The sequence below is a fragment of the Bison bison genome, unplaced genomic scaffold (genome assembly GCF_000754665.1).
Source record: "Bison bison bison isolate TAMUID 2011002044 unplaced genomic scaffold, Bison_UMD1.0 scf7180017864331, whole genome shotgun sequence".
In the NCBI taxonomy this organism is placed as follows: Eukaryota; Metazoa; Chordata; class Mammalia; order Artiodactyla; family Bovidae; genus Bison; species Bison bison.
Window position 1 is genome coordinate 1498491 of NW_011494903.1, and position 21906 is coordinate 1520396.

The following is a 21906-nucleotide window of genomic DNA, read 5'->3' on the forward strand; positions in this document are numbered from 1 at the left end:
CTTGTCTGGGAAATCCCATGGACAGAAGGAGTCTTGTGGGCTTCAGTCCATGGAATCACAGAGAAGTTGGACATGACTTAGCAACTAAATAATAGCAACAAGGCCAGAGTCCACACCAAGAGCTGTGTTTGGGGATGTAGTACAAGGTAATAGGGAATGGAGCTGGCTGATTAGTACTATGGAGTCAGCGATACTGAAGAAATAATAACAGGCAGACAGACTCAACATGTAACCAGGTTCTACTTACCAGGGTAATATTTAGTGGTGAAATTTTAGTATTCTAATGATGGGAGGGGGTCATAAGAGCAAATAATTCCTGTAGAAGACTTAAATACTAGATAATTTATCAGAGTAAAATTCCTGTTAATGAAACTGAGGCAGAAAGTAAGAGGAATTTGTTCAGACATGCCACTCTATTGGCTGGAATCAATTCTCTATCCTTTTTTCTAAGGTTAAATCCACTCTAGAGACTGAGGCAGAGTAATGCCTATAGAAGAGGTTTGGATGGTAGTAGCTAGGATGTTTATTAGGGATATTAGGGATATATCAGGAACATTACCTGAAAGCTGTGTCAGTGGTCCCAACAGGAAACCAGGCCATTAGCAATGGAATGGAATGGAGATGAAGAGGCCATGTCTGAGAGAGAATTTGGAGGTCAATATGATGGGACTGGAAGACTGATGAACATGAGGTTTTGAGGGGTGAGTTAGAACTCAAGATGAATCCAAGATGAGATGGAAGGAATATGAGATAAGTATGATAGGTACCGGAGCCTGGTAGGCTGCAGTCTATGGGGTCGCCAAGAGTCGGACACGACTGAGCGACTTCACTTTCACTTTTCACTCCCATGCATTGGAGAAGGAAATGGCAACCCACTCCAGTGTTCTTGCCTGGAGAATCCCAGGGACGGAGGAGCCTGGTGGCCTGCCGTCTATGGGGTCGCACAGAGTCGGACACAACTGAAGTGACTTAGCAGCAGCAGTAGCATGATAGGTACACTGATAAAGGAGCTGATTTGAAAGGGAGGATATGATAGTTCATTAAAACGTTTTAAGTTTAAGGTTCCCATGGAGCAATAAAATTAGTTACCTGATAGGCAGACTAGAAATCTGTAATGCAGGTCAGATTAGATGGTATCAATTTATTATGTATCTATTATAAGGCATGAGGCCAAAGAGATGAATGAGATCACCCAAGGAATAATCATGGAGTAAGTTGAAGTCTTGAGTAGAACTTTGGATAATACTCTCATTTAGGAACTGGAAGGGCAGCAAGAGGCAGCAAAGGAGGCTGGGATGGGACAATAACAAGAAAGTAGCAAAACTAGGAAAGAGTCATGTCTAAAAAGCCAAAGGGGAAAAATATTTTAAGAAGGAAGAACAGCAGTATCAAACATTCCAGAAAGGCTAAGCACGATTCACTCATTCATTTATTTGACAACAGTAATGAAATGCCTCTAAGTTCTGTGCTAGGATTTAGGAATGAGGACACAGAAGTCTGATGAGTATTTTTAGTTATCATTGAGGCTGTTTCACAGAGGTTTTATATTAGTTACAATCATGATAGTCTGATTTCAGCAGTTAAAGATGGAACTAGAGTTAAGGAGAGAGAGCCAAGCTGTGTAGCCTAATTTTCTGAAAGATCTAAGAGGAAATGGTGAAGAAGAGAGGGGTCAATAATCACCTAATCCCATGTGAACTCATTTTGACGCACTGACTTGAATCAAATGTTTATTAATAAAGCTGGATATAGTAGTGAGCACAGGACATGATAGGGTTTTTTTTTTTTTGCTTTTAAGGAAGGTTACAATCTAGATGTACTTTATTTTCTTGAGCTCCAAAATCACTGCAGATGGTGACTGCAGCCATGAAACTAAAAGACACTTGCTCCTTGGAAGAAAAGCTATGACAAACCTAGACGGCCTCTTAAAAAGCAGAGACATAACTTTGCTGACAAAGGTCCATATGGTCAAATCTATGGTTTTTCCAGAAGCCTTTTATGGACGTGAGAGTTGGACCATATAGAAAGCTGAGCACCAAAGAATTGATGATTTTGAAGCGTGGTATTGGAAAAGACTCTTGAGAGTCCCTTGGACTGCAAGGAGATCAAACCACTCAGTCCTAAAGGAAATTGACCCTGAACATTCACTGGAAGGACTAATGCTGAAGCTGAAGCTCCAACATTTTGGCCACCTGATGTGAAGAGAGAGCTCATTAGAAAAGACCCCAGTGCTGGGAAAGATTGAAGGCAGGAGGAGAAGGGGATGGCAGAGGACGAAATGGTTGGATGGCATCACTGACTCAATGGACATGAATTGGAGCAAGCTCTAGGAAATGGTGAAGGACAGGGAAACCTGGCGTGCTGCAGTCCATGGAGTCACAAAGAGTTGGACATGCCTGAGAGACTGAGCAACAGTGAACAACAATCTAGATGAAAATTAATGTGTATGTTTGTGAGGGGATTGCAGGTGGAGAGCAAGATATAAAGATTGAATAAAAATTCAATGAATATAATGAACATTAGTTATAATGTCAAATAATGATTATTAGTTGATTAAAAGGAGCTATAGACTAACAAACTGTGAATTCAGGGGGAGGGAAGATTACCACAAGTGCCCAAATGTTTTGCCACAAATAAAGAAATACATGTAAGTTGCAAAAGAAGATTGCTGCTCCTGCTGCTGCTGCTGCTAAGTCGCTTCAGATGTGTCTGACTCTGTGCGACCCCATAGACAGCAGTCCACCAGGCTCCTCTGTCCCCGGGATTCTCCAGGCAAGAATACTGGAGTGGGGTGCCATATCCTTCTCCCAAAAGGAGACTAGGAGTAAGACTTTCATAAAGGGAAGACAAGAGGGTAAGTTGTCTCTTCCCATAGAAAGTGGAGATGCTGCCATCTGCCTATATTCTACTCTAGAAAAGGGAAGTTGCTCAGTCATGTCTGACTCTTTGCGATCCCATGGACTGTAGTCTACCAGGCTCCTCTGTCCATGGCATTTTCCAGGCAAGAATACTGGAGTGTGTTGCCATTTCCTTCTCTAGGAGATCTTCCCAACCCAGGGATTAGAACCTGGGCCTCCCACATTGTAGGCTGACGCTTTACCATCTGAGCCACCAGGGAAGTCCACCAAAAGGGGCCGCAAAAAATAAATCTACTCTTCTTTACTCACTCAGCAGTCTCCTTTTGGCTCACAGATTGCTGGTACATATGCTTCAGTACTCCTGTGGTGTTGGCCTTATCATCACAAATGGTACCAAGATATCAAATATGCAGGAAACCTGTTCGCAGAAAGCAGGAGTCTTAAAAACCTTGCTGCTGCTGCTAAGTTGCTTCAGTCATGTCCAACTCTGTGCGACCCCATAGATGGCAGCCCACCAGGCTCCCCTGTCCCTGGGATTCTCCAGGCAAGAACACTGGAGTGGGGTGCCATTGCTTAGCCCTGTGCTAAATAAAACAGGCACAGAACAAACAAGAAAAGAGAAATACAAAGTGTCGTGCATAAGCTTTTGCAAGCAAGTTCAGTGCCCTGCAGAGGCCAGGAGGGGAGCAGTTCTTGTATTGATGGAGTCAGAGCCTGAATTCTAAGGTCAGGATATAGATATTAAAACTGCACACTCACAGGCACATCAAACCTTAGCCATATGGGCCTTATTGTTCTGAAGGTTCACAGGTGAAATTGACTTGATACATTTTCTTTGATGTTTATTAAACCATAATTTTGTAGAATTTGAAATGGAATGATGGCTAAACTGAGAAACCAATCAGAAGTTCAGCTCAAAGAACTTTAATAGAAAATACTGGAAAGATACTGGGAAAGAGGTAATACTTATTAGATCAATTTTCTTAACATGGCAGAATGTAAATATTTAGGTGCTGTTCATTAAAATTTCAAGTTAATATATTAGACAGTTGGGTCTGTAGATGTCAAATCCTCTCATTAACCCCAAAAAGTTGTTATAGTCTGCATTAGTTAGCTATTGCTATGTAACAAATTATATGAAAATTTAATCACTTAAAACACAGTCTTTGTGGGTCAGGAATCTAGGCAAATATTCACCATATCCTAAGATCTCCCAAAGGCAGCAGTCAAGATTCCACTGGGGTAGGATGTACTTCCAAGCTTATTCATCGCCTGTTTCCAAGAAACAAAAGAAAATAACTTCTTTCATTCCATTCACTTATTCAGAGCTAGAGCAAAGGTTCTTGATTGAGCAGGGTTCATAATGGGAGTGGCCAGCTCTTGTCTGACTAAAGAGGACAGATCGAACCCAAAATTGAGAGGGTAAGTTCAGAATCATAGGTTCAACATTAAATATCATGTCCAAAGTATGAGTTGGAACTGTAGATGAGAAAAGAATAAGAGGACAGGAGGATAGGAATACTGAGCCAGTGTAGAAGCAAAATATTAGACCAGATAAGGCAGACAGGTTGTAGATTTCAGGGCTTCCCCAATGGCTCAGCAGGTAAGGAATCTCACTGCAATGCAGGAGACGTGGATTCGACCGATTTAGGCATCAACAAAGAAATAGTGCTTAGCACTGTTTTGCTCATAGGCAGGTTCCTGGTTTCAAAGACAAAGGGCTGGGCCAGAGGTTTTCTCTGTTATTAAAAGTCATAAAGTAGTATTGCTATACTTTTGTTTTATGTTCAAATAAATAGAAAACAGTCTAGAGGAAATGTTGAAATTTGCGAGGAACTACTACTCCAAATGAAATTAAAAGCCCTGAAAATATTATTTCTTAGCCAACATTAGATTATGTATTTTCTCCCAAAATGCACAGGTAATGTTTTGTATTGATTGATAATTTAATTCTCCTCCCTCTTCAAACAGTATTTGCATCTGGTGATTTTTTTTCTCTATGTCAGAGTCATCTAACTTAGAACAAACACTGGTGGGGGTGCCAATGGTTTCTTCTTCTGTTTGCTGTTTTTAATTTTTATCTTTACATTACCTTATTTTGATCTTAATAATAATTCCCAGGTAGCTCAGTCGTAAAGAAGCCACCTGCCAATGAAGGGGACTTAAGAGACATGGATTTGATCCTTCAACTCCTGAAGGAGGAAATGGCAACTACTGCAGTATTCTTGCCAGGATAATCCCGTGGACAGAGGAGTCTGGCAGGCTACAGTCCATGGGGTCACAAAGGGTTGGACACGACTGAGCAACTGAGCACACGTACACACAACAAATTAATATTTTTATTAACATGTTGCAAACAAACAACAGCTCATTTCTGAAAGAACAAATCTAGTCATATTTAATTCCCTTTTTGCTTGCTTCCAATTATGACTTCTACCAGATTACAGAAGTAATCAATTTCTTTCATCCATCTTTTCTTCACATGCCTGCAAATCAATTATTAATTTTTTGATTTCATAAATTAACCCTTATTTTGGGGGCTTATTAATTTATTTGTACCTATTTCAATCTTAGATCATTTCATTGTAACTGTTCTTAAGCTTGCTTTTTTCTTTATTTAAACATATTCTTGCTGTATATTAAACCACAGTACAATTTAGTTTCTTCATTTATATTAGCCATTGACTGAACAACAACTAATAAGTCAACATAAGTAATTTAAATCTCTATTAAAATTTGTCAATGCCAGCTCCAAACAGACAGTTTTCTTAATCAGGAAGTGTTGACATTTTCTTCCCATGCCATCTACTAAAGATAAATAGATCAGATAGTTTCAGATGAAATTAAATGTGGAATTTCTATATTTTTTGGTTACCATTCATTTTGAAAAATTCCATTAATTCTGAGGAGTTTTCTGTTCCAAATCTTAAAGGTAATGATTTTCAGGATATCAAAGTATTTTTCAAAATATTTTCTCTAACAACCTATCATGGCATTTGAAATTCATACTCTTGTGATTCCTGTGGGTTGTTTAATGCTAGCCAAAGATATATGTAGATGCCTGTAGATACAGATTGACATATATACAGAATATAAACAAAGACAAACATTGCATCATGGATAAAATGTGCTTTAAATAGCTTAGTAAAGGCCCTGAGGTGATGATAATACATTTATAGGTGTGTGTGTGTGTGTGTGTGTGTGTGTGCATTTTGGGTTGGAAGAGTGAAAAATCTAGAAAAAGCTGTACCTCAATGCATGCAGGTTAAGAGTGGGCAACCATGTATGAGAAAGCCTGAGTAACAGATGGGGAATAATAATATCTGCCTTTTTTAATGCGTGTAAAGTCCAGAATACATTAATTTTACCTATTTAATAAGTCATGTCCAAGAATTAAAGGAGGCTTTAAAAATAAAATTGAAATAATTTTTCTTTTTTGGTTCCAATAATATTTTAAATGGCAATCTGTACTTACAGATAAATCATACACGTGTTCATTGCTACATTTATGGAGGTTTAATATTTGCAACTGCTAAAAATAAATAATTAAATAGGTTTTCCCTAGGAAGAAATTCTACTAAATTTGGAAGTAACTCTAAAGAGAGCTGTCACTTTTTTTGAGAGGAAATATCTGTGAAGAAAATAGTCTATTAGCTAATTATTAAATAGTATTAATTGTGTTAACCTGCAAGAAAAAGTAATTGTTCATTCAATGTGTAAAGTGTACCTGACTTCATATACATTCACAGTTGCCCAAATGCAGGGTCAAGAATAATGTTAAAATACCAGTATTGTACTTTTCTCTTACCTTATTTCTCTCTTCCTCTGTTCCTATAACCTCCTGTGCTTTCCAAAGTGTAGGTGGTAATACTGTTTGTCTACTTATGAAACAGGCTTCTTTATTCATTGAAATAAGCCCAATAGGCTTAAAATCAACCCAAAATGTAAAGGAAAATATTTAGATAAAGCATTTGGGAAGTGATGAGTCCCTATAAATTCTACTGTATGGTCACTTATGCCACCTACGTGGAAAACCAGTTTTTGGACTTCTCTGGTGGTCCAGTGTTTAAGACTTTGCTGTCCAATGCAGGGAGTGTGGATTTGATCGCTAGTTGGGGGAGCTAAGATCCCATGTGCCTCATGGCTTCAAAAACCAAAGGTATAAAACAGAAGCAGTATTGTAACAAAATAAATAAAGACTTCAAAAATGGTCTGCATCAAAAATCTTTTTTAAAAAGAGAAAACCTGTGCTAATTAGTAGAGGAAATTCTTGGTTTATAGAAGTAGAAGATGATCTTTTGAATTTTAAAATATTGATTAAATGGGATTTTAAAAATTATTGTACAAACCATTTGGTCTGTTGGACTCCTCTGTGTACTATTATTGTTGAGTCACTAAGTCATGTGTGACTCTTTGCAAGCCCTCTTTGCTGGACGGCAGCACGCCAGGCTGCCCTGTCCTTCATTCAGTTCAGTTTAGTTGCATAGTCATGTCCAGTTGTTTGTGACCCCATGGACAGCAACATGCCAGGCTTCCCTGTCCATCACCAACTCCCAGAGCTTGCTCAAACTCAAGTCCATAGAGTCAGTGATGCTATCCAACCATCTCATCCTCTGCCATCCCCTTCTCCTCCTGTCTTCAATATTTCCAAACATCAAGGTCTTTTCCAATGAGTCAGTTCTTAAAGCAGGTGGCCAAAGTATTGGAGTTTCAGCTTCAGCATCAGTCCTTCCAATGAATATTTTGGACTAATTTCCTTTAGGATGGACTGGTTGGATCTCCTTGCTTTCCAAGGAACTCTCAAGAGTCTTCTCCAATACTACAGTTCAAAAGGATCAATTCTTTGGGGCTCACCTCTCTTTGTAGTCCAACTCTCACATCCATACATGACCACTGTAAAAACCATAGCTTAGAAGGACTTTTGTTGGCAAAGTAATGTCTCTGCTTTTTAATATGCTGTCTAGGTTGGTCATAGCTTTTCTTCCAAAGAGCAAGTGTCTTTTAATTTCATGGCTGTAGTCACCATCTGCAGTGATTTTGGAGCCCAAAAAGTCTATTACTGTTTCCACTGTTTCCCCATCAATTTGCCATGAAATGATGGGACCAGATGCCATGATCTTAGTTTTCTGAATGTTGAGTTTTAAGCCAACTTTTTCACTCTTCTCTTTCACTTTCATCAAGAGGCTCTTTAGGTCTTCTTTATTCTCTGCCATAAGGGTGGTGTCATCTGCATATCTGAGGTTATTGGTATTTCTCCCAGCAATCTTGATTCCAACTTGTGCTTCATCTAGCCTAGTGTTTCTCATGATGTACTTTGCATACAAGTTAAATAAGCAGGGTGACAATATGTACCCTTGATGTGAGCCTTGATGTACTCCTTTCCCAATTTGGGACCAGTCCATTGTTCCATGTCTAGTTCTAACTGTTGCTTCTTCATCTGCATACAGATTTCTCAGGAGGCAGGTTGGGTGGTCTAGTATTCCCATCTCTTGAAGAATTCTCCAGTTTGTTGTGATCCACACAGTCAAAGGCTTTGGCATAGTCAATAAAGCAGAAGTAGATGTTTTTTTGGAACTCTCTTCCTTTTTTTTGATCCAATTTGATCTCTGGTTCCTCTGCCTTTTCTGAAACCAGCTTGAGCATCTGGAAGTTCCCAGTTCACATACTGCTGAAGCCTGGCTTGGAGAATTATGAGCATTACTTGGCTAGCGTGTGAGATGAGTGCAATTGTGTGGTAGTTTGAGGATTCTTTGGCATTACCTTACTTTGGGATCAGAATGCAAACAAACCTTTTCCAGTCCTGTGGCTACTACTGAGTTTTCCAAATTTGCTGGCATATTAAGTGCAGCACTTTCACAGCATCATCTTTCAGGATTTGAAATAGCTCAGTTGGCATTCCATCACCTCCACTAGCTTTGTTTGTAGTGATGCTTCCGAAGGCCCACTTGTCTTCACATTCCAGGATATCGAAGTGAGTGATCACACCATCGTGGTTATCTGGGTCATGAAGATCTTTTTTGTATAGTGCTTCTGTGTATTACTGCCACCTCTTCTTAATATCTGCTGTTTTTGTTTGCTCAAATTCATGTCCATTGAGTCAGTGATGCCATCCAACCATCTCATACTAGGTTACAAAAAAAAAAAAAGACCCTTCTAAGACACTTGGAAGTACTAGGTAAATGTTCCTTAGTGTTTCCTTTGGCTCATTTGAGGCAGAAATATGGACTCAGCAAGAGGGCAAGAAGTTGGGTAGGACAAAGGACTGAAATGTAACCATGTTGTGCCTTCTTATTCTTCTAGGATCTCATGACTCCTTCAGCTTCTACATTGATGAAGCCTCTCCAGTGGGGCCTGAACAGCCAGAAACTGTCCAGAATTTTGTCTCTGTGTTTGGAACTGTGGCCAAAAAGCTGATGCGAAAATGGCTAGCCACTCAAACCATGAACTTTACTGGTCAGCTAGGAGCTGGGATCCGTTACTTTGATCTTCGAATTTCCACCAAGCCCAGAGACCCCGACAATGAACTCTACTTTGCTCATGGTTTGTTCAGTGCCAAAGTCAATGAAGGTCTTGAGGAGATCAATGCATTCCTCACAGATCACCATAAGGAGGTAGTATTCTTGGACTTCAACCACTTTTATGGGATGCAGAAATACCACCATGAAAAACTGGTCCAAATGCTGAAAGACATCTATGGAAATAAAATGTGCCCAGCGATCTTTGCCCAGGAAGTGAGTCTAAAGTACCTGTGGGAGAAGGATTACCAAGTGCTGGTCTTCTACCACAGTCCGGTGGCTCTGGAAGTGCCCTTTCTCTGGCCTGGGCAGATGATGCCAGCACCCTGGGCCAACACCACAGACCCGGAAAAACTGATCCAGTTTCTTCAGGCATCCATCACCGAGAGAAGGAAGAAGGGATCGTTTTTCATATCTCAGGTGGTGCTGACTCCCAAAGCAAGCACCGTGGTCAAAGGGGTGGCCAGTGGTCTCAGAGAAACTATCACAGAAAGGTAAGTGTCCTTAAGTTCTCAGAGAAAATGTTTAGGCAGTTTAATCCAACATCAAAGAGCTGTTAAGTGATGGAGCGGATTCACACCCGTGTATGTTAGTTTCCCAGGGCTGTCACCACAAAGTGCCACAAACTGGGTGGCTTAAGACAGAAGAAATTTACCACCCCTCAGTTCCAGAGGCTAAAAGTCTGAAATCAAGGTGTCAGGCTGGCTCCTTCTGAGGGCTCCGTGGGAGAATCTTTCCCATGCCACTCCCCTAACTTCTGGTGACAGTTGCCATCCCTTGTGGTCCTTAGCTTACAGATGCATCACGCCCATCTCTGCCTCCATCTTTACATGATATTCTTCCCTGTTTCTCTGTCATCTCTTCTTGTAAGGACACTAGTCATATTGGACTAGGGCCTGCCCTAGTGACTTCATCTTAACTTAATTACATCTGTAAATGTCCTATTTTCAAATAAGTTTACACTTAACAGATGTTGGGAATTAGGACTTCAGTATGTCATTTTGTGGGCTTTCCTGGGAGCTCAGCAGTAAAGAACCCACCTACAGTGCAGGAGATGCAGGTTAGATCCCTGGGTTTGGAAGATCCCCTGGAGAAGGAAATGGCAACCCATTCCAATATTCTTGCCTAGGAAATCCCATGGACAGAGGAGGCTGAAGCTGGTGGGCTACAGTCCATGGGGTGCAAACAGCTGGACACAATTTAGCAACTAAACAATAACAATAACACCGTGTCGTTTTGTGGGACATAGATCAACCCACAGGAACATGGATTTTTGTTTCTGCTTTTGCTGTACCACATGGCTTGCTGGGTTTTAGTTACCCAACCAGAGATCAAACCTGGACCCCTTGCAGTGGAAGTGTGGAAACCTAACCACTGGCTCATCCAGGGAATTCCCACATTATGCATTTTGACGCCATATCTAGTTATCTTTTCATAGCACTCCTTTTCATATGTGCTTAGCATTATATAGATAACAAAGCTCTTTCTCTACTGTTTTCAGAGTATTTTCACATACCTGATTCCATTTGACCTGCATAATAATTCTGGAAAGTAGATACTATATTACAGATAAAAATTAAACTTCAGAGACATGAAATGTTTTGCCTAAAGCCATCTGGACAATGAATAGTGAACCAAAGACTCAAACCCCATTTTTCCCAAGTTATGTTCTGTGTCTTTACACTTTATCCAAAGCAACACTCAATCTCCAGAGAATAGGCTTTCCACTGGTCAAGCCCAGACACACCTGTAGGGCAGTGGTCATCTGTGAGCCACAATTAGCAATCACTAAAGACATCTGTAACTCATTCCCCAATACAACATCTATCATTGTACATATTGCTTATTCTTTTGAGTTAAACTATTAAACAAGGCAAACATTGAAAAGCAAACACGGTTCCTATCACAGCTTTTAACTTTAATTGGTATTTTGAATTATGGTAAGGAGACAGAGAATGAATGTTTTGCTCAAGGTCTTGTAGGGAAAGACAAGAAAATTAAAAGACTGGGAAGTGGAAATGCTATGGATGACCTTTAGAGGTGAAAATGCTAGATGGTGGGAAATGGCAGGTGAAATTAGTAATGGGGCAGAAACAGATTTGTATGAAGACTTCTAGGCAGGCTACAGGGAATGTCATCCTATGAGCCATGGGGAGCTAGAAAATGATATTTAACATTGGAGTGACTCGATCAGGTCTGCATTTGCAGTGGATAATAGGTGAAGCATGGGGGGTAAATGGAATGGAGAGACCTAGCAGTTAAGAAGCGCATGGAACTGTTTTAGCAATCATATGAAAGCTCAAGTGAGGAAGTAAGAAAATGGAGAAGGGGACAGTATGCCACAGCAAAAGTTAGAATGACTATTTAGCTATGTGGTGTGAATGAGAGAAAAGGGAAGTAGAATGAGTGATGGATGCATTCACAGAGGCAAAAATCAATGATACAGGGACTTGGTAAAAACATGAGGAAGATCTGATCAGGATTGTGTTAAATTTGTTTGCTCAGTCCCTCAGTTGTGTCCAACTCTTAGGGATCCCGTGGATTGTAGCCCATCCATGGGCTGCTTGTCCATGGAATTTTTCAGGTAAAAATACTGGAATGGGTTGCCATTTCTTCTTCCAGGGAATCTTCCCAACTTAGGGAATGAACCCACATCTCTTGTGTCTCCTGCATTGGCAGGTGGATTTTTTACCACTGCGCCACCTAGGAAGCCCCATGCTAAATTTAAAGTCCTAGAAAGACATCCAAGTAGAGGTGGCCAGTTGATCATTAGGAATATAGGTTAACATTTTTGGGAAATACTATATTTTTTGGCAATGACAGGCACAGGACCTTAGAGAGGAAAAATTCCTCCATACATAATTATAACTTCCTTCTGTTATTCAGATATTTGCTAGGATCTCCTTGTTCCTTCGATACAAATAAGATTCCCAACCCTTCACTGTACACTGTATGCAAATGTAAAGCTTTCCCTAAAATTTCTGCTGATGTCTAGATTTCTTCCATTCATATAGAATGAGCCCTTGCTCTACTGGATTTGTGTCATTTTATGAATTGATTGTCCAAGGTGGCCTGTCCATGTTCCACTCTCTATAACCTGAGACGCGAAACTTGCTTCTTGCTTAATTTCTATATAATGGTTTATTCAGACTTTACTAAGGATCTGAGCAGACAAGGGAGGTTTTATAATCATAATGTAGATGACTTAAAGTTGAACTTCAGATTCATCTGGAATTATGAATCTCCTGGCCTGGAATATCTTTTGATGACACCTGTACCGCTTTTCACCCTAGACTCAAGTCCTCTGACAGAATCTTCTCCTTATCCTTTTCTCACCTGCTTTCTCCCCTTACCCCCAGACTGCAGTGGAGACACTACACTCGCCTCTAGATTACTACACCAAACTATCCACCTGTCTCCCTGGCCCTAAGCCTACATTCAGTTAGTCATCAATGTGTTCATCAGAACAAGAAAACCATTTCTTTAATAGAACCACCTTCTATAAAAATTAATTGTTCTCATAAATAACAACTTATCACTTATCTTACCTATTTAAAAATGAGGGCATTATATACACAGAAGAATGTGTTATTTTCAAACTTACCCCATATAGCCCCAAGATTTTAAGAAATCCCCACTAGAGGTGGGGAAGGGGCAGGAGAGGGTGACTGACTCTCATTTTCTTCATTCTTGCTGCAACTTTAATTAAGAAAAAGAATCTGTACTTCCAACATTTACGTATTGGGCCTGAAAGGAATCTTCCCTTCCAGCTTTACCTTCTGCTGTTTTAGTCTATGCTTAGGAAAACACTTTTCCATACAATTTGCCTACTTTGCATTTGGCCAGGAACCACACCCCGATTCCATACTTGTGTAAGGAATAGTCTTTGGGAAGCCGAGAAGGAAAATCTACTCAAGGAACAAATGACTTTCATTTTTCTCTCTTATGGACTTTCATGCAGTGTGGGATTTTACAAGTTATAAATTGAACAGCTCTCTGGTTACATATGCTCTAGTACAGCATTAACAAAATAGGATTTATAAAGATTAGAAAAGTTAGGAGAGTATTGAAAATATTAATGTATATCTACACAACTGTCCCCAAAGAATCACAATGCACATTAGCATATAAAAGGCACTAGCCAGTATTTTAGTGAATAATCCTATTTAAATTTAACTAATACAATTTTTTCCAAGCACTTAATTTTTTTCCAGATAACACTTATTAACACCCCATGGAATTAATTTGGACAGAATGTCCTCAGCCATCTGCTCTGATTCAGAACTTCTCATTGGCCTCTGGCTTATATGTCTGATAGCAGAGCTGTTTCAGTAAAAAGGGAGCTTCCCCGGGTAGTGCTAGTGGTAAAGAATCCACCTCCAGGTAGATGTAAGAGATGTGGGTTCCATCCCTGGGTTAGAAAGATCCCCTGGAGGAGGGCATGGCAACCTACCCCAGTACTCTTGCCTGGAAAATCCCATGAACAGAGGAGCCTGGAGGGCTACAGTCCGTAGGATTGCAAAGAGTGAGACCTGACTGAAGCAACTTAACATGCACATCAGTAAAAAGAGCTTCCCTGTTGGCTCAGTGGTCCCTGGGCTGGGAAGATCCCCTGGAGAAGGAAATGACAACCCACTCCAGTATTCTTTCCTGGGAAATCCCACAGACAGTAGCCTGGTAGGCTACAGTCCACAGTGTCGCAAGAGTCAGCACGACTTAGCATTTAAACAGCAACAACAGCAAATCAGTGGAAAGAGGGAGTGGAAAAAGAGTTTAAAAAGTAGAAATGAAGACTCTATAGGTAGAGTCAACCTTTTGTCTCTAGAATTATGCATATGACTTGCAAATGATTTGTGAATATGTCTGAACCTTGACCATAATACTTGTGCTATAAGCATTCTCAGTGGAGTTTGTCTCAGTCCTCAAAGACCTTCTTTTAAACCAACTGCAAAGCCTGTGTTTGCCTATGGTGTTAATGTGATATCCAGAGGTTTAGTTTGGTTTGGACATATTTCAGCTTTCTGGGTATGCCTAGGATAGAGCTTCCCTGGTGGCTCAGACAGTAAAGAATCTGCCTGCAATGCAGGAGACCTGGGTTTGATCCCTGGTTGGAAAGATTCCCTGGAGAAGGGAATGGCTACCCACTCCAGTATTCTTGTCTGGAGAATTCCATGGACAGAGGAGCCTGGTGGGCTACAGTCTATGGGTTCACAAACAGTCTGACATGACTGAGCAACTGACACTTTCATTTTCTATAGGGAAATATCACTGTCAGTCCTCAGATGATGCCTTGCAAAGGTGACTTACTCCTGAAACAGTGAAAGAATACTTGACTCTCCAAAAACATGTTCCTTTCTCGTCTCAGCAAGTGATGAAGCCCACAAAAAAGACTTTTTCTGCACTTTTCTTTTGCTATTGTGCCAAAGCTGCTCATTCAGAAAATCTTTTGCCACTAAAGAGGAAGTCTCTAGGCAATGTTAAGACTTCTCTGGACCTTGGTGTATTTTCATTTGTAAAATTTGGAGTTTGAATTCAATTATCTCCAAGATCTTTCTGAGTTCTAAGATCCTACATTTCTGCACCTGACAGGTTTCTCTATAATTTTTCATTATGTCTAATATTTGGGTTAACAAAACTCTGAGCACATCAATTTAGAAAACAGTGTTTTAAGATGTGGGTGGCTTTCAGGGAAACTAAACCCATCTTGGATTTAGGTACCGTAACTTTCAATCTGGCCACCGGTTCCAAATACTGCAGGTGCGTTCTCTACATTTTAGTAATGCCAACAGACACAGATTTTAATTTCTTAAAGACCTATTTTTAATTTATTTTTCAAACACCAGCTTTTGCACCTCACCCCCACGGAATTCACACCTTCTTAAAAAGAAGGTGCATAACTTGAGTCAAGTCCTTCTCTAATTTGTGGAAGTTTATTAAATCATAGGTTTTTTAGTTAAAAAAATTCATTAGACCACCTGTCAGAATATTTAAGGAGCAGTGCATTTTTGTAAGTAAATTGATGCTGGATTAATTTAGACAGTGTTTATACAAGTCAACAATTTAGATGATGATGATGAAGATAACAGTAATAGTAATGATGATTTATTAAGTACTCTCTATGGTGGCTCAGTGGTAATGAGTCTGCCTGCCAATGTAGGAGACGCAGGTTTGATCCCTAGGTCAGGAAGATGCGCTGGAAAGAAGGAAGGAAATGGCAACCTGAGCCAGTATTCTTGCCTGGGAAATCCCATGGACAGAGGAGCCTAGCGGGCTACAGTCCATGGGGTCACAAGAGTCAGACACAACTCAGTGACTAAACACACACACACACAGACACACACACCTATTTAATACTAATTGCCCTGCCCATTTATTCTCATGATCACAGTCATTGCCTTGAAGGTAAGGCAGAAGGATGTGGATAGGTTTTAATAAGCTCCACTTTCATCCAGCTGAGGAAAGGAAGACAACTACATTTGTTGAGCCCTCTTTCTGTGCCAGGCACTGTGCTAAGTATTTTACATGACTTGTATCCATTTAATGTTCCCTGTAGCCTTACAAAGTAGGCATCACATCCATAAGAGATGGAAAACCCAGCCTGAGAAATGTCTAGCTTCCTCAAAGTCCCATATTAGTTTACAAAGCCAGGATTATTTTTTGGATCGGACTCCAAGTCACATGTTTACTTCTATAAATTAGGTGAGATTCACATTTCTTAGCAGTGAGTGCATATACTACATCATTTGTCATCTTGGAGGGCAGAGTCAGATCTGAGGTGTTGGGAAGGTAAAGTGTACTGGAAGTGGAGTGGGCAAGGCTATGAAAGAGCAGATATTAAGTGTAGGCTTTGCCTCAAGATCCCATGCTGCCAGGGGTCCCCCAGGGATGCACTGCTGTTGAATAATAAAAAGGAAGGGAACTTTGAGGTGAGCTGGCTCTGTCCTCCTTGCTTTGTGCCTATTGCTCCTTTGACTGTTTTCCATTTAGTAAGGAAACTGAGGCTGGAGGAATACTAAAATGTAGCCCAAGGTCACAGAGCTGTTGGCAAAAATGGAATCATAATCCAGGTCTCCCAGCTTGCAGACAGAGTTCCACCCTCCACACCTCAGGGAGGAATGTGGACAGAAAATGGACAGGAAGACCAGGATAGGTCAGTGGCCATCAAGCTGCAGAAGACAACATGGTAGAGAGGACCAGCTCTCAGCCTGCACTGTTCCCAATAAACCACGGTGCTCCGGGGCCTTGAATGGAGGGGTGAGAGGCTGGGCCTGGGGTGCTGACCTTCATGGGGCCCTCTCTTTCTGCTGCGCAAGCACAATGGACTTTTTTTCCATTCAGCGGAGACACCCCAGCTCACAACAGCTCCCCAGAGAACACTCCTGCTGCGTGATTTACTCCATCAGTGCCTGGGCTCAGCAGGTCTGGGCTGGTCTCTGAGAAGTTGTTCCCTTGTAGCACCACTCAACATAGCAGTTCTGGGGAGCAGAGAAACACCTCACTGAAGGAATGGGAATCAGAATGGTTCAAAGGCTGCTACAGGTGACATCAATCTTCATGAAGAACAGCTTTCTGGCTCCACCTCCAGACCACGTGGCCAAGTATGTCAGAACATTAGTTGTTGTTCAACCACTCAGTCATGTGTCACTCTTTGTGACCCCATGGACTGCAGCACACCAGGCCTCCCTGTCCATCACCAACTCCTGGAGTTTGCTCAAACTCATGTCCATTGAGTCAGTGATGCCATCCAACCGTCTCATCCTCTGTTGTTCCCTTCTCCTCCTGCCTTCAATCTTTCCCAGCATCAGTCTTTCCTAAAAAGTCGGCTCTTCGCATCTGGTGGCCCAAGTATTGGAGCTTCAGCTTCACCATTAGTACTTCTAATGAATATTCAGGGTTGATTTCCTTTAGAATTGACTGGTTTGATCTCCTTGCAGTCCAAGGGACTCTCAAGAGTCTTCTTCAGCACCACAGTTCAAAAGCATCAATTCTTCGACGCTCAGAGCTTTGGTAGAGCAGATCTATTATCAGTCTATTCTGTAAAAGGGAAAGCTGCCTTCTCAGGCTACATATGCCTAAGGAGAAAGAATATCAAGGACATTACGTAAAATTGGCACTAGAATAATCATTGTTTATAAGATGCTAGTATCATGTTTCACTTTTCAACATATATTTATTAGAAGCTTCATTTATTCAACAGATGATATTCCCAGTTTGCAGTTTAGAAAACTAAAGGTCAAAAAGGCTAAATAATTTGTTCAGATGATGGTGTGAGCTAGTGCTGGGATCAAATCAGAATCTGGTCTTTTGAAAAAACTTTAATTCGCAAAGATAGACTTGTGTTCATAGCAGCACTATTTATAATAACCAAGACAAGGAAACAGTCCAAGTGCCTGTCAAAAGATAATTGGTTTAAGAAAGGTAAGGGATGTGTGTGTGTGTGTGTGTGTGTGCGTGCATGTGCACGCACACATGTGTGCTCGCAAGCTCACTTGAGCGAATGTGCTCAGTCATATCAGACTGTTTGCAACCCTATGGACTGTAGCTTGCCAGGCTCCTCTGTCCATGGGATTTTCCAGGCAAAATAATGGAGTGGGTTGCCATTTCCTCCTCCAAGAGATCTTCCAACCCAGCAATCAAACTGTGTCTCCTGCATTAAAGACAAGTTCTTTACTGCTGAGCCACTGGGGAAGCCATATATATGCACAATGGAATATTACTCAGTCATAAAAAGAATGAAATGTTGCAATTTACATCAACATGGGTGAACCTAGAGATTATCTTACTAACTGAAGAAAGTCCCATAGAGAAAGACAAATATATGATATCACTTATATGTGGAATATAAAAAATAATACAAATGAACCTATATGCAAAACAGAAATAGATTCACAGACATGGAAAACAAATTTATGGTTACCAAAGAGAATATAGGGAAAAGAGAGGGAAGGATAGTTGGAATTGGAAGTATGGGGATTAATAGGTATAAGCTACTATATATAGATGGGGAAGCAGTGGAAACAGTGTCAGACTTTATTTTGGGGGGTTCCAAAATCACTGCAGATGGTGACTGCAGCCATGAAATTAAAAGACACTTACTCCTTGGAAGAAAAGTTATGACCAACCTAGATAGCATATTCAAAAGCAGAGACATTACTTTGCCAACAAAGGTCTGTCTAGTCAAGACTATGGTTTTTCCAGTGGTCATGTATGGATGTGAGAGTTGGACTGTGAAGAAAGCTGAGTGCCAAAGAATTGATGCTTTTGAAGTGTGGTGTTGGAGAAGACTCTTGAGAGTCCCTTGGACTGCAAGGAGATCCAACCAGTCCATTCTGAAGGAGATCAGTACTGGGTGTTCTTTGGAAAGACTGATGCTAAAGCTGAAACTCCAGTACTTTGGCCACCTCATGCGAAGAGTTGACTCATTGGGAAAGACTCTGATGCTGGGAGGGACTGGGGGCAGGAGGAGAAGGGGACAACAGAGGATGAGATGGCTGGATGGCATCACCGACTTGATGGACATGAGTCTGAGTGAACTCCGGGAGTTGGTGATGGACAGGGAGGCCTGGCGTGCTGCGATTCATGGGGTGGCAAAGAGTCGGACACGACTGAGCGACTGAACTGAACTGAACTATGTACAAAACAGATAGTGAAGTGGAATCACTCAGTTGTGTCCGACTCTTTGCAGTCCCATGGACTGTAGCCTGCCAGGCTCCTCCATCCATGAGATTTCCTAGGCGAGGACATTGGAGTGAGTTGCTATTTCCTTTTCCAGGGGATCTTCCCAACTCAGGGATCAAACCCGGGTCTTCTACATTGCAGGCAGATTCTTTACCATCTGAGCCATCAAGGAAGCCCAAAGCAACAGGTATTTACTGTGAAGCACAGGGAACTGTATTCAATATATTATAATAACCTATAATGGAAAATAATCTGGAAAAAATATATACACAATGGAATCACTTTGCTGTACACCTGAAACAACACAATATTGTAAATCAATTATACTCCAGTTTAAAAAAAGAATCTAGGTCTTTTGAACCACTAGAAGAAGGAATCTGGCTTGTAAATCAAAGGAAGCTCCAGAAAGCAAATTTTCTTCTAGCCCAGGGCTTAGCAAACTGAGCAGTGCTATGCTACCCTCTGAGGTTATGATTCATGAGTCTGATGCTCAAAGAGTTTCATTTCTAACACATGAGGCTCACTTTGAGTAACACTGCTCTTGTTTGCGGAAAATGTGTGCCTCAACTGTCCCTACCCACAGATGCACTTGGTTTTAAGCAATCTAAAAGAGAATCAACTCCAAGATTTATCTATCAGTCCCTCCCCACCCCAGGTTCAGGTATTTCTTCCTTAACTCTAAGCTATGACTCCTCTAAGTTCAAATTTTCTTGTCCTATCACTAGGGTAGAGCTGCCCATCATCAATTTCCAAATAATTGTTGTAGTTGTTGTTCAGTCGCTAATTCATATCAGACTCCTTGTAACCCCATGGACTGCAGCACATCAGGCTCCTCTGTCTTCCACCATCTCCTGGAGTTTGCTCAGATTCATGTACATTTAGTCAGTGATGCCATCCAGCCATCTCATCCTCTGTCACTCCCTTCTCCTTTTGCCTTCAATCTTTCCCAGCATCAGAGTCTTTTCCAAAGAGTCAGCCCTTTGCATCAGGTGGCCAAAGTATTGGAACTTCAGCTTCAGCATCAGTCCTTCCAATGAATATTAAGGGTTGATTTCCTTTAGGGTTGACTGGTTCAATATCCCTACAGTCCAGTGAACTCTCAAGAGTCTTTTCCAGACCCACAATTTGAAAGCATTGGTTCTTTGGCACTCAGCCTCCATCATGATCCAAATAATGGTCCTCTGCTATTCTCTCCCTTGTATCTTCTCTCCCACGTCATGGATGATTGTGCTTCAAAAACACAGGCAAAGTCTCCTAGGAGGGATTCTTTGTTCCCCTGGGCTCTAAAGCACACCTCATGGAAGAAGCCTTAGTAACTTCCAGACTCGGTGTCTTTCACCAAAACCAATTAACATTTCAGCACCAATTAACACCATGGCTTTTTGCAACCCAATGGCCTCCCCAGCCCTGATTTCAAACAGTGTAAAAAAAAAAAAATTCTGTAACAGCTTCCAGCCATGAGGCTCTGTGACAGAAGAGAGATTTTAGCCCAGGTCATGCTGGGGTATGGAAGGAGGGAGGGCTGTCTGTAACTCTTTCTTAACAACTTTGACCCAAGAGTTTTTGAAGCAGGAGTGCATATAAAAGCTTTTTCTCTCCTTCATTCTGCTGATGTTGTAAGATTAAAGTACAGGCAAATGTAGATAGGCACCTTTCATTATCTGTGGCAGGAGAGCCAAAGATTAGAGAGAATTGCCAAGCTACTGAGAAGTTGGATACCCATTCAGTGCCTGCTGAGTGTGTGTGTGTGTTTGTGTGTGTCTGTGTATGTGTGGAGAAATTGCCAGCTGAGTGTGTGTGTGTGTGTATGTGTGTGTGAGAGAGAGAGACAAAGAGAGAAAAAAACATACTTTTCTAAAAAACACAGCTTAGGATAGAGGTCTACTCACTCTAGGACTTCCCTGGTGGCTCAGACGGTAAAGCATCTGCCTGCAATGTGGGAGGCCCAGGTTCTATCCCTGGGTTAGGAAGATCCCCTGGAGAAGGAAATGGCAACCCACTCCAGTACTCTTACCTGGAAAATTCCACGGACTGAGGAGCCTGGTAGGCTACAGTCCATGGGGTTGCAAAGAGTCGGACACGACCAAATGACTTCACTTTTTACTCTAATAAATCTCTCTGGAGCTCTGTTTTCTTAGATGGAGTTGATGGAGTTTAATATCTAAAGAAAAACAAACCTAGTGTATAGCTGGCACTCACAAAGAGGTAAGAGCAGGGGGATTGATGGGGGTAGAAGGAATAAAGAGGAAATGTCCAGGCAGCAGGGATGTCAGCCAGGTCAAGGCACAGTAGGGTGGACGTTCAGCGAGCAACTAAGGGGAGGGGAGGCTTGTTTGGGACTTGAAAAGAACTGTGATATGAACCATCAAGCAGTTGAGCAAGTAAGAGGTTTCTGATTCAAGAATTAAAATGGACCATATCTGTACCACATTCTGAGACTGTGAGGAGGCGGCCTTTGGCAAGACACACACCATGGAAACCATGAACATCCCAGTAAGAGAGGGTAGGAAGGACTAGTTGGTGACTTGAGGGAAGGTTTAAAGGAAGCAGAGGTCCTCGCTAGGTTGGAAGCTGTCAGAACAAGCCTATAATTGGCTATCTCAATATGTCTTGAGAAGACACACGAGAAGACTCTACACATGGACATCACCAGATGGCCAACACCAAAATCAGATTGATTATATTTTTTGCAGCCAAAGATGGAGAAGCTCTATACAGTCAACAAAAATAAGACCAGGAGCTGACTGTGGCTCAGATCATGAAATCCTTATTGCCAAATTCAGACTGAAATTGAAGAAAGTAGGGAAAACCACTAGACCATTCAGGTATGATCTAAATCAAATCCCTTATGATTA

At 41.3% G+C, this 21906-nt stretch overlaps 1 protein-coding gene across 1 annotated transcript in view; it reads left to right on the forward strand.

The window, feature by feature from the left end:
• Positions 1-21906, forward strand: part of PLCXD3 (phosphatidylinositol-specific phospholipase C, X domain containing 3) — a 200756-nt gene that overhangs the window by 114945 nt on the left and 63905 nt on the right. The window contains exon 2 of the mRNA XM_010853716.1: positions 9159-9867. Coding sequence (XP_010852018.1) covers positions 9159-9867 — 709 coding nt within the window. The remainder of the gene's footprint in view (positions 1-9158; positions 9868-21906) is intronic.